The sequence below is a fragment of the Pollachius pollachius genome (genome assembly GCF_949987615.1).
Source record: "Pollachius pollachius genome assembly, chromosome: 7".
In the NCBI taxonomy this organism is placed as follows: domain Eukaryota; kingdom Metazoa; phylum Chordata; class Actinopteri; order Gadiformes; family Gadidae; genus Pollachius; species Pollachius pollachius.
In genome coordinates this window covers 16493025-16506729 of record NC_136940.1, presented here as the reverse complement: position 1 = coordinate 16506729, position 13705 = coordinate 16493025, and the positions used below count along the sequence as shown (strand labels likewise).

The 13705-nt window shown below is 42.9% G+C and overlaps 1 protein-coding gene across 2 annotated transcripts in view; it reads right to left on the bottom strand.

The window, feature by feature from the left end:
• LOC307078052 (cadherin-2-like) overlaps positions 1-13705 on the bottom strand; it is a gene marked incomplete at its 3' end in the record, with an annotated part of 65251 nt that overhangs the window by 3293 nt on the left and 48253 nt on the right. For both annotated transcript variants that reach the window (XM_079739636.1, XM_079739637.1), the window contains exons 12-15: positions 9006-9239; positions 8447-8680; positions 6876-7015; positions 1707-1868 (exon numbers count right to left, since the gene is read on the bottom strand). In XM_079739636.1, the coding sequence (XP_079595762.1) occupies positions 1707-1868; positions 6876-7015; positions 8447-8680; positions 9006-9239 (770 nt within the window). The remainder of the gene's footprint in view (positions 1-1706; positions 1869-6875; positions 7016-8446; positions 8681-9005; positions 9240-13705) is intronic.

Genomic DNA, 13705 nt, shown 5'->3' with positions numbered 1-13705 from the left:
AGTTAACTGTTAACTAACTGTTAGTTAATTGTTAGATAATGCTTATCACTGCATTTACTAATATTGATTTATGGTTTATTAAATTATTGTATTAATTACCAACAGTGTTGGGAGTAACGCGTTACAAAAGTAATGCTTTACTGTAATGCATTACTTTTTGCTGTAACGCGGTGACAAAAAAGAAAAGTAATATTTTATTCGGTAAAAATCTCAGTAACGCGCGTTATAATGCATTTTAAACCCAAAATGAACTTGTGTGTCGTTTTTATATAAATTCGCCAACACTGTGAGATTCGCAGAGGAGAAAAAAATCTGCACAAATGTTTACTTCTTCTTACAGCAGCAGAGTACAGGGGGGCTGGTTGTAGCCTTTTCGCTCGGTTCTCCGTATCAACAGTAGGGCTAGAACGGAATGAAAAGACTACAACCAGTCTTTTCATTCCGGGTTGGGTTGCTATAAGGACAGTTTTGTACCCATGGCCATAGCCAATACCCATAGCCAGCCATTGTATGTATGGAAGCAGGCAGGGGCGACTCGAAATGAGCCACACACCCGAGACAGGACCAATAGTCAGAATTTCGGTGTCAACCACTCTATTTCATCCTAGACAAACCAGAAAGGGGGCTCAATGTTTTTTTTAATCTACCGTAGGCTGGTAGGCTGTAGCTCTATTGATTTCAATATCAATACCTAAAGTTACAGTATTTCTATAATAAAATGTACTGCACCATGCCTAGCCTTAAGCCTAGCTCAGTCATTATGCCATACCACATCACCTCCTGCTGTGTAATGAGCTGCATTGAACACAAGAAGATCTATTGAGAACACCAATTCCATATTTCCTGTTATTTTGGTGAAAGTAATGCAAAAGTAATGTAAAAGTAGTGTAATGCCTTACAATTCAAAGACAGTAATATTGTAATGTAACTAATTACTTTGAAATTACAGTCACAAGTAATAAATAATGCATTACTCCTTTGAAGTAACGTGCCCAACACTGATTACCAAAAAGGTTTATGGAGTAATGTTTAATGTGTCTGTAAAGAGATATTATTACAATAAAACCAAGTGAAAAAGGAAGCAATATTCCAAACAATATTCCAATCATGCCTGGAACACTCACACGCTAGGTGTGAATGTGGCTGCAATGACTGCATCATCCCCTTTGGGGGGATAATCAGCGCAATCAGGAATGACAATGAATTTAACTGTAAAACCCCGAGATATCTCTCAGGGAAACAGCCCCAAAGTCTCTGGGATTATTTAAACAGAGTGGATTTACCTCAGATGAATTAACGAGGCTGTGACTACATCTGAAGATGGCTAATCCAGCTCATTTGCAGGCCTAATTAAGATTTTTATTAGGTCTGTCCGTCTGTCACCCCATTCTGCCCTGCTTAGCCTCATTATAAACCTCTTGTGTCTGAAGACTCTCTTTGGTGCTTGTTCTTATCTTTCTACTAGTCAAACATCCTTCTATATATTATTATCATACTGTTATCTGTTCAAAAGGTGGTCAATAGAGGGATTTCAGGGATCTGCCGCCTTCACGGGCGGATCAAATAGTAGATTGTCTACCTAGTGCGTTGTATGTTTGTTTGTTCTGCTTTACTTCCTTCCTTCCTTTCCTTCTTTCCTTTCAAAAACAACAATGGTCTCTAAAGACTTGTTAATCAGCCTAATCTTTATTCTGCGTCCAACGCACCTCGTGAATGAAGTCTCCGATGTCCCCCGGGTGGGGTGCGGCGGAGCGTACGGGGTACTGGTGGTCGTGGTGCATGGGCCTCTCGTCCAGGCGCCGGATGCCCACCTTCACACACTCGGCCTCCAGCGCATCGGGCTGCTGCAGCTGACTCAGGTCATAGTCCTGCAGGGGCATATACAGCACACCACACACACACACACACACACACACACACACACACACACACACACACACACACACAAACATACAGTTAGAGAAAAACAATGTTCTACATCCTATTGCTAAAACCCATGCACCGATTCCAGGCAAAAATTCTGTTTTATCATAATATGATCGAAGATCATGTAAACAAAATGATTGTTTCGAGGGACGAATGTGATGTAAATGTTTGCCGCTTTATCAGGTTTGTTTAAGGAGGGGTTAAGTTCACAGAAGGACGTATGCAACAATTTGAGAAGAAAGCCATATATCATATGATGGACTGTGGTTATGATGGATAACCACAGAATCCATTCATGGCAGCTAATGTAACACATGGTTATAATAATGGAGGGAGGGAGTTTCAGTTAATGATGGATAAGGAGCATTGCAGATTTAAAAAATCTACGAGCAATCAAAACTGTTGTATATTCTACTATTTACTGTGAGTGTAGAAATGTGAACATAGAAAGTGAGGACAAATATCTTACAGATGGGTTAAGACTGGACATTGGACAATATTTCACACTATTAGATCACTGATATCGATATATGAAGTTTTTTTTCCTAATATCAAGGATATAATTCGGCACTCTGGGAAATATGTGTGAAACATTGTTCAATGAGTGAACAGGTGAAATATAAAATAAATAAGCTCTCAATGAGCTATTGAGATTAGGTGCCCTATCTTGCACCCAGCGCAATTGACTTTCTACCTGTACATGTATCGTTGCTAGTTTGCACCCGGTGCAAAGCTGATTTTCCCCCGCAGCAAACTCGCACCACTAAACTTGCGCCCTGAGAGGTGTGTCGGCGAAAAGCAGAGGCGTGTTGTGGCGAAAATGATACATGGTGCTATCTTACAGATCGATAAAGCAGCTACGCAACTGACCGAAAAATACCTGGTCTTGCACTAGCAGATGGTTATTGCTATTTTGTACCATGGCAGGTCGGAACTGCTACATAAGCTTACACATCAGTAGGCTATACACAGCACAAACAGGCAAACGATTTGCCTAATTGAAATAGTATGATGATGATGTGGATGTTGGAAAAAAGAAAAATTCCATAGGGGCTGCATGAATGAATACTGTAGTATGCGGTAAAATAATAATAATCACGGTAATAAACTCGAGCAAATATCCCAGCCTTCCAAAAAATAATCTTGTTTAAGGGTAAATGATAACATTGGTTCAATTATTTGGGAAAGAACAGCTGATACAGCGGTAATAAGTTGTAGTTTTGAATCAGTGCATCTGCAAACACAGTACAGCAAACACATATTTTCTTGACACAGACATCGTCTACCAGCCCATAACTTTTAGGATTGATGAGTATTTGATCCTGAGAAAACATTGTTTTACCGCGAGTGAGTGTTAAAAGAATGAATGAATGCGGGCGCGAATGTGTGTATGTGTAAAAGAATGAATTAATGCAGGCACGCGTGTGCGCATCCATCTGTTCAAACACTAAACTAAACTAAACTTCAAACTAAACACGTAATGCATAATACAGTCCATGGCAATGTATATTAACGGGGGGACACATGCATATTATGAACACAAGTCAATAACGATAATGTATACAATACTGGTAAGAAACTATGTTTATTAATGTATTGCCGCATATCATTAAATACACCCAGAGTTGTGGCCACAGGACCGCAAATCATATGTGTGTTAAGTTTTCTCTGCCGAAATTTACATGACGAATCAGTATTTCGGAAGTTGTAGAAGAAAACGCTATTCCATCAGTGAATCAAGCCATGTTATTTGGCCATAAACTGAGCCATTAGGCTACCTCAGGGCAACCCTTTCTAGATATGCGTTAGGCGTAAGAGTCATTTATCCGCCGGTATAATAGCAACATCGCCATAGAACCGCCCACAAAGCTACTTGCGTTTGGCGCTTTTCACTTGCGTTTCAGACCTTTAAAATAGGGCCCTAGGAGGCAAAAATGGGGGGAAATTTGAGGTCAAACTGAATTCTTCATCACGGATATAACTGTGTCTGTCGCCGTCCGTCTTAAACAACCCAAATATATACTACGTCTCTTAAAATAATCATTTGATTTTACGGAAGGCTATTACATGCAACTAACGAGGCAATAAAAGAGAGTGTTGTTGTGTCATTAACACAAGAGGCGTCATGAGTTAAAGTCACACCTTCAAGCGGAGAGTCCGGTTGTAATGGGAATGCAAATCACAGCCGCACTGGACTGCTGTGCTGAGTCGGACCGTGCCGAGCCGGGCCAATATAGGATAGTGCAGGGGTCAGCAACTAAGATGGCCTCGGGCCAAATTTTTTTCCAGCCAGTAGGTGGCGGGCCAGAACATTATCAACAGCTAGTTCAAGGAATTGATTAATGAAAGTGCATCTGGAACTGCGACGCAGGCCGGTCAGCTGGCTTAGTCATATGCCTACCAAGCACTAGATGACCCTTGAAAGATGTACATATAAACAAGTGTATGCCCTAATCACGTAAATGTCATGCTTGATTACGTTGGGTAGAGGTGTTGCTGCACTGTCTCCACAGAGACAACACAGCGATATCATCATGAGCAGTTCTCACTGGAGAGAAAGTGAAATACGCGAGCTGCTGATCATGTGAGAGAAGGTGATGCAGTTGTAATAAACAAAGACGTTGAAAGATGGTGCTATCTACGAGAGAGACGCAGAGGAACTGTCCTTACGAGGCTTTTGTCGGGATCAAAAACCCTAACCCTAACCCAAAAGTGGTCAGCAAAATAAGATTATGTTGGCGTTTTTGCACTTGTAAATAGTTAATCGCGTTTGTAGCCTACACTCAGAAAAAATTTAAAAACATACAGGAATATGCAAATTATTCAAAAGAGGTCTAGACTCCATGCGCAGCCCCGCCTTTTCCAGTGAACCAAGAAAGTCTGCGCCGTGACAAACAGGGTATTTTACCCCCTCGGTTTTACACAGGAAACTTGAGGTAAGACGGTGAAATCGCAGGGCGTGCCAAGCCTTGACCGAACCGGCTTGGCAGTGTAGAAAGGCCTTATGCTGGAGATAGGGCAGTAGTGCGCACCTAAAAAAGCAGCCAGCCACTCTTAAAACACTTCACACAACACAACACACACACCACGGCGGGTGCTGACTGACTGCACAGACAGACACACACACACACACACACACACACACACACACACACACACACGCAAACAGACACACACCACGGCGGGTGCTGATTGACTGTGCGCACAAACACGCACACACACATATACACACACCATGGCGGGTGCTAACTGACTGCGCACACACACAAACCTCCGTTCCTAGCCTACTCACCGTTAGAAGAGCTATACGCAAAGTAGCCTCATCCGAGACTCTACTTGCGTTAAACAGCAAAGTGTCAGAATCTCGTCTTAAATCTTTGGTGGACTTTTGTCAACAGCTCCTGCCTTTCTCTGCGTGCAGTATCACACAATAATGCATAATGTCGAGTCGCCATTGTTGTTGTATATAGGCCTATAGAGGGTGGTTCCTTTTCATTTAATATTGCATATTTTCCTTTAACTCCGGCTCAGCCCCTCACAGCTTACGCGTGACCGTGACGAGTATGTCTCTAACCTTCCGGGAGTAGTAGCAGGATTTGATACAATTCAATTCATAACGGTTGTGAAAGAAAAACAAGTTCACTGTATCCGGCCCTTTACATTTAAGCTAACAGATATATATATCCGATATTCCAAAAAAAAAATCATATAACTTCAAAATAATGTTGCAGGCCAGTAATGGGCCACGGGCCGCCAGTTGCCGACCCATGGTATAGTGGATAAAGGCCATAGTACCTCTACATATGGCTGGACATCTAGCAAGCTAGATGCAAATAGATTTTGTCACTCTTACTGGGTTTCATTCATTCAGACAGCTGGTGTCGGGAGAAGCCAAACGTACGCTCCGGTCGCTTCTCCTCTACACCCCCGACCACCTCACTGGAATGGTTTCATTCAGTATTTTATTTGGGTTATTTGGTTTGAAATGTTCAGTAATGGTCGGTGGGCGTGAAACGCAGAGGCTTTGCCAACAATTTTGTTCTCTCCTTTGCCCTCACTATTGCTCTTTTCCACAATAAATAAATAAACACAAGCAGATGAGAGGGTATTGCTACAAGAGACAGATAGACAGACAGACATATAGATAGATGTATAGATAGACTATAGAAAGATTATAAGAGATTGAAAATGTGTTCTGACTTTTTATTGCACCCACACATAAAAAGCCTAACAGTACTATATCTATGCATTCCACCTCATTAAACCAGTGATCTATATTTATTCTCTGAGCCAGGGCAGCACTGCCATTTGTGTCGTTGAGAGCTGGATTTTACGATGTTTTGGGAATTTACAGCACTTTTCCCCTACTTTCAGATTATAATATAGTACTTTTACTTAGGCTAAGTTTTGCAAACTATGCATGTTTCCATTATTATCATCCTTGAATATGGGAAAATGTTTGCCTATTTTTTAGTGATTCAGGGCCAAGAGATTCATAATGTGCGAAGCTTCGAGAGAATGGGACAGTAGAGTCTGATGCAATATTGCAAGATAAATACAAACTGACACAAAAGAAGCAATATGAATAGAGAAGAAAGAAAGGAAGAGATATGGGCCCATGAGTATGTGTCTGAGTATATGTGTGTGTATTTGTGTGTCTGTATGTGTTTGTGTGTATGTGAGTGTGCATGTGGTGCATGTGTACGAGTATGTCCGTATGAGTGTGTTTGTTTGTTTTTTATGTGAATATGTGTATGAAGGTGTCTGTCTGTGTGTGTTTATGTGTATATATATATATATATATATATATATATATATGTATGTGTGTGTGTGTGTGTGTGTGTGTGTCTGTATGTGCCTATGTGTGCGTCTGTGTGTCTGCATGCCCTAGAAAGAGATCAAGACAGAGACAAATGGCGGATGATTAGAAAGACGAAGAGGTGAATTACCTGGTCTTCCTCTCCTCCCCCCTCCTCGTCGTACTTCAGGATATTGTCTCGCACGTCGTCCTCTGGGTCGATGAGGAGCTGCTTGGCCTGCCGTTCCTTGTCCCTCCTTTTCATCCACATCACAAACATCAGCACCATCACTGCAGCAGGGAGACAGGGGCAGACTCATTCAAAAGACTGTAGAGCAGAGTGCTTGTCAGGGGCTGAATGGACGTTTCTCGGGTCTACCGACCTGAGCACTTAAAGAACAGGAAATCAAGTTATTTTTCTATAAGTACGTACTCACAGAGAATCTGCGTATAGATTATCATTGTAAACTAGCCGGGCACATAGATGCCAGCCCCCTTAAGAAGTTTGCAAGTTTTGGATCAAGTGCTCCAAAAATGTGTTCACAGTGTAAATTTGAATAAATGTTCAGCAAAACGCTTTTACTCAAAATGGCACATAAACGGTATGCTGTTGATCTGTGACCTTGATCACTCCAGTTCACCTGAGGACACTTATCTCCTGGGCCCTGAGGGACGGCCCCCGCACACCGTATGTAAAGGGGGGTCGCTGGGGCCGGCGGTGCGTCTCGGCTGTGCCTATCCAGACCACTTGCAGTTTCAGCTTGTATTATTATTCGCTCCTGCTTTAGTTGTCAAAACATAACGTGTTTTCAATCATAATATAAGTTAAATGTTCTTTATTATGTTTTCCGCCGTGGCGCTCCGACTAGTTAGCTAGCATCAATTGAAATAAGAGGTTGTGGCATGCTGGGTGGTTTTAATAAAGCGTATTAATAATGAAAGCAATAAGCAGCTATTTAAACCAAGGCAAAAGATTCCAAAAAGCCTGACCTACTTATGATGGATGGAACCAATTGGTTATGAATAAACATGGAGGTTTTTCTTTTTCCTTTTCTGTCAATCGGTCACCCCCAATAGCGCATGTGTGATTTTTCTTGTAGGGCGAATAATGCAAGTCCTTCTGTGCAATTTCATGGAACCTTTTCACAATGTCCAAACCACCTTATTTGTACTCTAATGCTTTGGAAGCCTTGTGTCATTGAAGATTTTCCATAACAGCGTCGGACTCGGACCGAAGAGTGGATCAGAAAGCCACTCACGTTGTCGCAGCAACCCTATGTAATGTTGAAGTTGAGCTTTTTGTGTTTTTAAAATCAAACATATGTTTTAACAAATTGCACTGCCTTAACCCGAGAAATGATGAAGGATAAATTATCAGTTGATGAAAATGTAATTCTGAAGTAATTCTCCACCGACTCCGATTCAGAAAGGAAAGATACACACTATAATCTTTTATTAATACTGTGTTCCCAGTCACCGCGGGGTTCTCAGAAGAACATCCATCGGTGGGAAATCATCCACACCATCTCACCACCCCTACAGACCACCATGAAATTGACTGACTTTATTTCCTATCGTCAATTTGCGTCAATCCTGAAGGAAATGTATCTCAGGAGCATTGCTCGAAGCCTTTGAAACTCATGCCTTACTTATTCTGTGGACTGTGAGGGTTTATGCGGGCGTACAAGTTTACACGTGTGTCCGAACGCAGGGCATGCTCACCCAGCATCAGGATGATACAGATCAGGATGGCGATGATGGCCCCAGTGCCCAGGCCGGGGGCAATGATGCGCTCCATATCCACGCAATCCCCGTGCTGGTCACACTGGCACACCTTGACGCGCAGGTAGGAGGTGTTTGACATGGGCAGGTTGCCCGAGTCTGTGATGATGACGGGCACCGTGTAGATGCCGCTCTCCAGGAATCCGATGCGCAGGCGCAGCTGAGCTTGTTCACCTGGGGTCCAGAGGATCATTGGAAAAAAGTAATGGTGAATTTGATGCATTATTCACTAATCGCTGTGGGTATGTCTCTGTGTTTTTATTTGTCAAACCCAAACAAATATGGTTTGGATTGAACTATGTCGAACTAAGACTATATGACGATTTCTGAAGAAAATGTGGGTGGTTGCACAGGTGACCCATTATCACACTAATTATTATGCATAAATTACTAGCACACATGCTAACAGACTAGCATGCTAATATAATATGTTGGTGAACAATATAAGTAATAGAATAGGGTTCCTGGTCTATCTAATCCCTACAGCGCCCACACTGACCGTTGAGACGCATGAGCGTCCAGTTCCGGCGGGTGTCCAGGGGCCGATTTGCCAGCTCGAAGGCAAAGGGGCCGGCGTTGGGCATCAGGTCGGGGTCGCTGGCTGTGATGTTGATGCCGTTGGGCTCGGGCCGCTCGCACATCTCCACCTCGGGGGGGAAAACGTGCGGCGCGTTGTCGTTGATGTCCAGCAGGTATATCTGCAGGGTGCCTGTGCCACTGGCAGGTGGGGTTCCTGGAAGGAGACACATCATACAGGGTAAAATACATAAATACATGCGTTGGGGGGGTGTTGCTTTGCGTCGGCTGCCAACAAGGGGCGGGGCGGCTTTGTCACGGGGAAAGACGCAGCTGTGTGTGGTGGGCTTAATGATGTTACTCACTACAAATGCTCATGAATGCCCCCCCCCCCCCCCCCCCCCCCCATGACACTGGGTTTGTCCGGTGAACGCCCAGGCTGTCTGCAGGGAGCCAACCAAGCAATATGGTGGTGTGCATTTGTATATATGGGTGTGTTGCGCAAAGCACATTGCCACTCAGCGTTGGCCTCCAATGTTTTCCTTCCTTAGAGCCCGGCAGAAGCTCTATGGCTACATAAATCAAAGAAAATACTCATACACCTGCTGATTGCATGTATCCCTCCAACGGCTACACTATAAACAAGTACAAAGACATTTCATGAAAGGAAAGTGAAGTAAATGAGGTTTATTATGTTCCACGAGATTACTTAACACTCATTATTGTATTGCTAGTAATATTTTACAAAATTCATACTAATCAAAGTAATGCTACACATGCAGCTCCACTACAAGGCTAACAAATAGGTATCGGTGCGTGATTATCAAGGCATTGCGTTTGTTCGCAGTATTACATCAGATGATTTCTGGTGTGTGGACACAATATTGTGGGCTGGTCGTGGAAAGATGACTGGCGATATGTATCATGAATCTCAATATCCCACAATAACTTCTAAAAAAGTGTGTGGGTAAGAATGACGATTGGGAAGTTGGCCATGGATTTTATTATTATATATATATTATTATGATCATATTGCCAGTTTAGTCTAAACCAGGGGTCGGCAACCCGCGGCCCATGGGCCGCATGTGGCCCATTGGCGCCGCCCTTATGGCCCTTTGGCCAAAAGAAAATTAGATTTACATTAATGGGATTAATTTTCCTATGATTGTTTTAGGCCAAAAGTCAATCATACATTATCAATTTGTAAAAATATATTGCTTGGCATGAAAACTGAAACTGGATGAGAAATGTTAGCGGGTGTTTGATTATCTCATTATAGCAAGTTGTAACCCTGAGTTAGCATTGTTTTTTAGTCATGCAGGCCCCAAGTGTTGCTGGGAATCAATGCAACAAGACTAGTAAGCACTCAACTGAACAGTCACAATTAAACTATTTGAAATGTTTATCAGTGTTGTTATTTTAAAGCAGGGTTAGGTTGATATTTTCTATGAGGCAATGATATTCAATTCATTTGCAAAAACATGGACCAAAACCGAAGAGCTAGGACTACTCAATTTCAACTTAAAAACCTGATCGTTGATTTTTCCTGCATTCCTCCCTCATTTCTTGTTAGATGTTAACATTCACACAAATGCTTGTTTTGTAGCCTATGTTTTATTGCAACTGCATGCATTCATTGCATAAACTCCAATTGTGGTATATGCCTATACAGGCTATTTAATTGCTAAAGTAGCTAAATAGCCTATAACAACAAATATGCGGCCCCATACAGCTATCCACACCCTAGTTCTAACCAAAAATGGCGCTTTACAAAGACAAGGTTGCCGACCCCTCGTCCAAACGAAGATAGTCTAGAAGAAAACACAGGACCATGTTCAATGTCACCAGAGAAAGCTCAAACCCACTCCCCTTAAATAATCTTTTTATTTATGTGTGTGAAAAGCTATGTTTGCATATTGGGTAAGCCATATCACAGAAGGTTTACGCTAAAAGGATCCCAGCCTAGTGCTTGTCAAAGTGAGTAGAGGCTGAGGAATTATAGGACGGGGCGAAAATACTGTAATTTGCCTATTGAGAAGGGCAACAAAATCTAATCACAAGGAATCACTGGAGACCCATTTGGAGTTGGGGCAAAGTGGAGGCTGTTCAACCTTGAATGGTTTTCTGTCTCAGGAACAGATAAGTATCTCTCTGTGGCTGTGCATCCAGAACCCAGCTGGAAGTAATAAACACCCCGGCAGAACAGACTGTAATGCAGGATGTCGGTCATTCAATGTATGAGACCGTTGGGTGAAAGACTACTTGACAGGCAGACCACAGTCTGTGAGGTTGCAGGACTGTGTGTCACGTGGGGTGGTCATTTACATGGCCATGGGACTGTGCTGGTTGACTTCCTGTTCACCATCTGCACATCTGACTCATGGTACAATTCTGTCTTGTCGCCTACAGATGTTTACAGACGTCTCTGTGATTGGTGGATCGGTTGGGGTGGTGGAGGGGACGCATCAAATACTGGTTGGGGACTTTACTGAGTAGTGCAGCAGCCAAAACCATCTGCAGCTGGCCATCGTGGACGAGACCTCTCATCCACTGCATGATACTCTGGACAGGCAGAGCAGCAGGTTAAGCAGGAGACTCTCCTTGGTGCCGCACAGAGCTCCGTCGGAGATCCTTCCTGCTTACTGCCATCAGACCCTCTCCTTCATGCACATCACTGTCTGCGACTTACACATATTAAGCCGGCACCTCGTTTTATTATCATGCATACATACTAGAGCCCGACCACCACCACTAGGCATTTTCCAAACTATCGGTATCGGCATTTATAATGGTCGATTAATGGATATATATATATATATATATATATATATATATATATATATATATATATATATATATATATATATATATATTTTCATATCTTAATTTTGCATTTTTATAAATTTTATTTATCAGAACTTGTGTGTGAGTGTGTGTGTGTGTGTGTGTGTGTGTGTCTGTGTGTGTGTGTGTGTGTGAGTGATGTCAGAGAGTGAGTGGACGAGCGAGGAGAGCAAGCGGTAGTGTGCGTGTCAGTTTAGTGAAGTAATGATCGAGTCCGGTTGTGATAATAGAAGAATAGAAGAATAGAGTACTCAGACTGTCAAGAATCGGTGGCCGCTACATTCCGACCATATTCCGACCTATAAGTAGACCCGCTGCCGGTCAAAGTGAAGGGTGTTGCCCCCGAGAGAGCATCGGCCCTGGAGGGAACGTCTCCCCTGTGCTCCTCGACTACGGTCTGTGAGCCGACAGCAGGAAAGGTGTAACACTAACCATTTCATAGTTGTAGGCGGAGGTGCGGGCGGGTCTCAAACAATGGACCCGTGCAGGGTTGGGCCACATTTTGCACGTTGATTGGGTCCGCACGAGAAACTATCTCTAAAGGAATTGTAGCCCAAACAGTCGCATGGTAGATCCATAGATCTGGTAGGTCAGATGGTTTTCCAAGTCAGCTGAGCTACGATGCTGTCCATGATGCTGACATGGCAAATGCGGCCCAACCAACTCTGCTTTCGGATATTTTGTTTATTTCCAATAGCCTAGGCAAGAGTCCTGCACGGGTCCATTTTTTGAGACCCGCACCCGCGATGTCCAGCACCAGATCCGCCCCGTCACCCGTGATAATATCAAAATGAAATCCGCACCCGCTGAGACCCATTAATATTTGGCCGGTTACCCGACCCGTGCCCATGATAAATCACACACAAGCTAAAATCATTCAAATTAATGTGCTTTATTTTCATCTCGCTCTATTGGAGCAAGTATACCCTCTTGCGCTCCGCCTCCACAGGGGAGACGTTCCCTCCTGGGCCGATGCTCTCTCGGGGGCAACACCCTTCACTTTGACCGGCAGTGGGTCTGCTTATAGGTCGGAATATGGTCGGAATGTAGCGACCACTGATCCTTGACAGGCTGGGTACTTTATTCTTTCTTACTCATAACCGGACTGGTTCATTACTTCACTAAACTGACACGCACAATACCGCTCACTCTCCTCGATCGTCCACTCACTCACTGACGTCACACACACACACACACACACACACACACACACACACACACACACACACACACACACACACACACACACACACACACACACACACAGCCAGTGATATGCGTAGGCCTACGAGATAGGCCTACTTTCTTGTCCTCACACGATACTTTCTCGTGAGCACCGGATACTTTCTCGTGCTCACGAGCAACGTTAATTTTTATTTTTTTTACCCCATTTCCCTTTACGGGTTTCGTACTTTTCTGTTGTGACAATAAAACAATAAAAAAAAAATTATTTTTAAACTGCATTACCTTATTATTTTAGTGAGGACACATAAATAACTACAAATAACCAATGTTAGGGAAATCTGTTTAGGTTTTGTTACGTGTTTCTGGAATTTATTTTTAAAATATATATTGGCCGATATATCGGTATATCAGATTTTTAAATCACCAAATATTTGTATCGGTATCGATACAAATAGCCATAAAAATCCTTTATCGGTCGGGCTCTAATGCATACATAGTTCTAGCGTGTTGCGGTGACTGCGATTGGATGTCTGGACTCTCTTCATGGTTAAGCAATGGTGATTAAGGGCTTAAAAGATCAAATTGAATTGAAATCATGCACCAAATGTATACTGTTAATAAGTTACATGTTATTTACGTTTAAATATATATTTC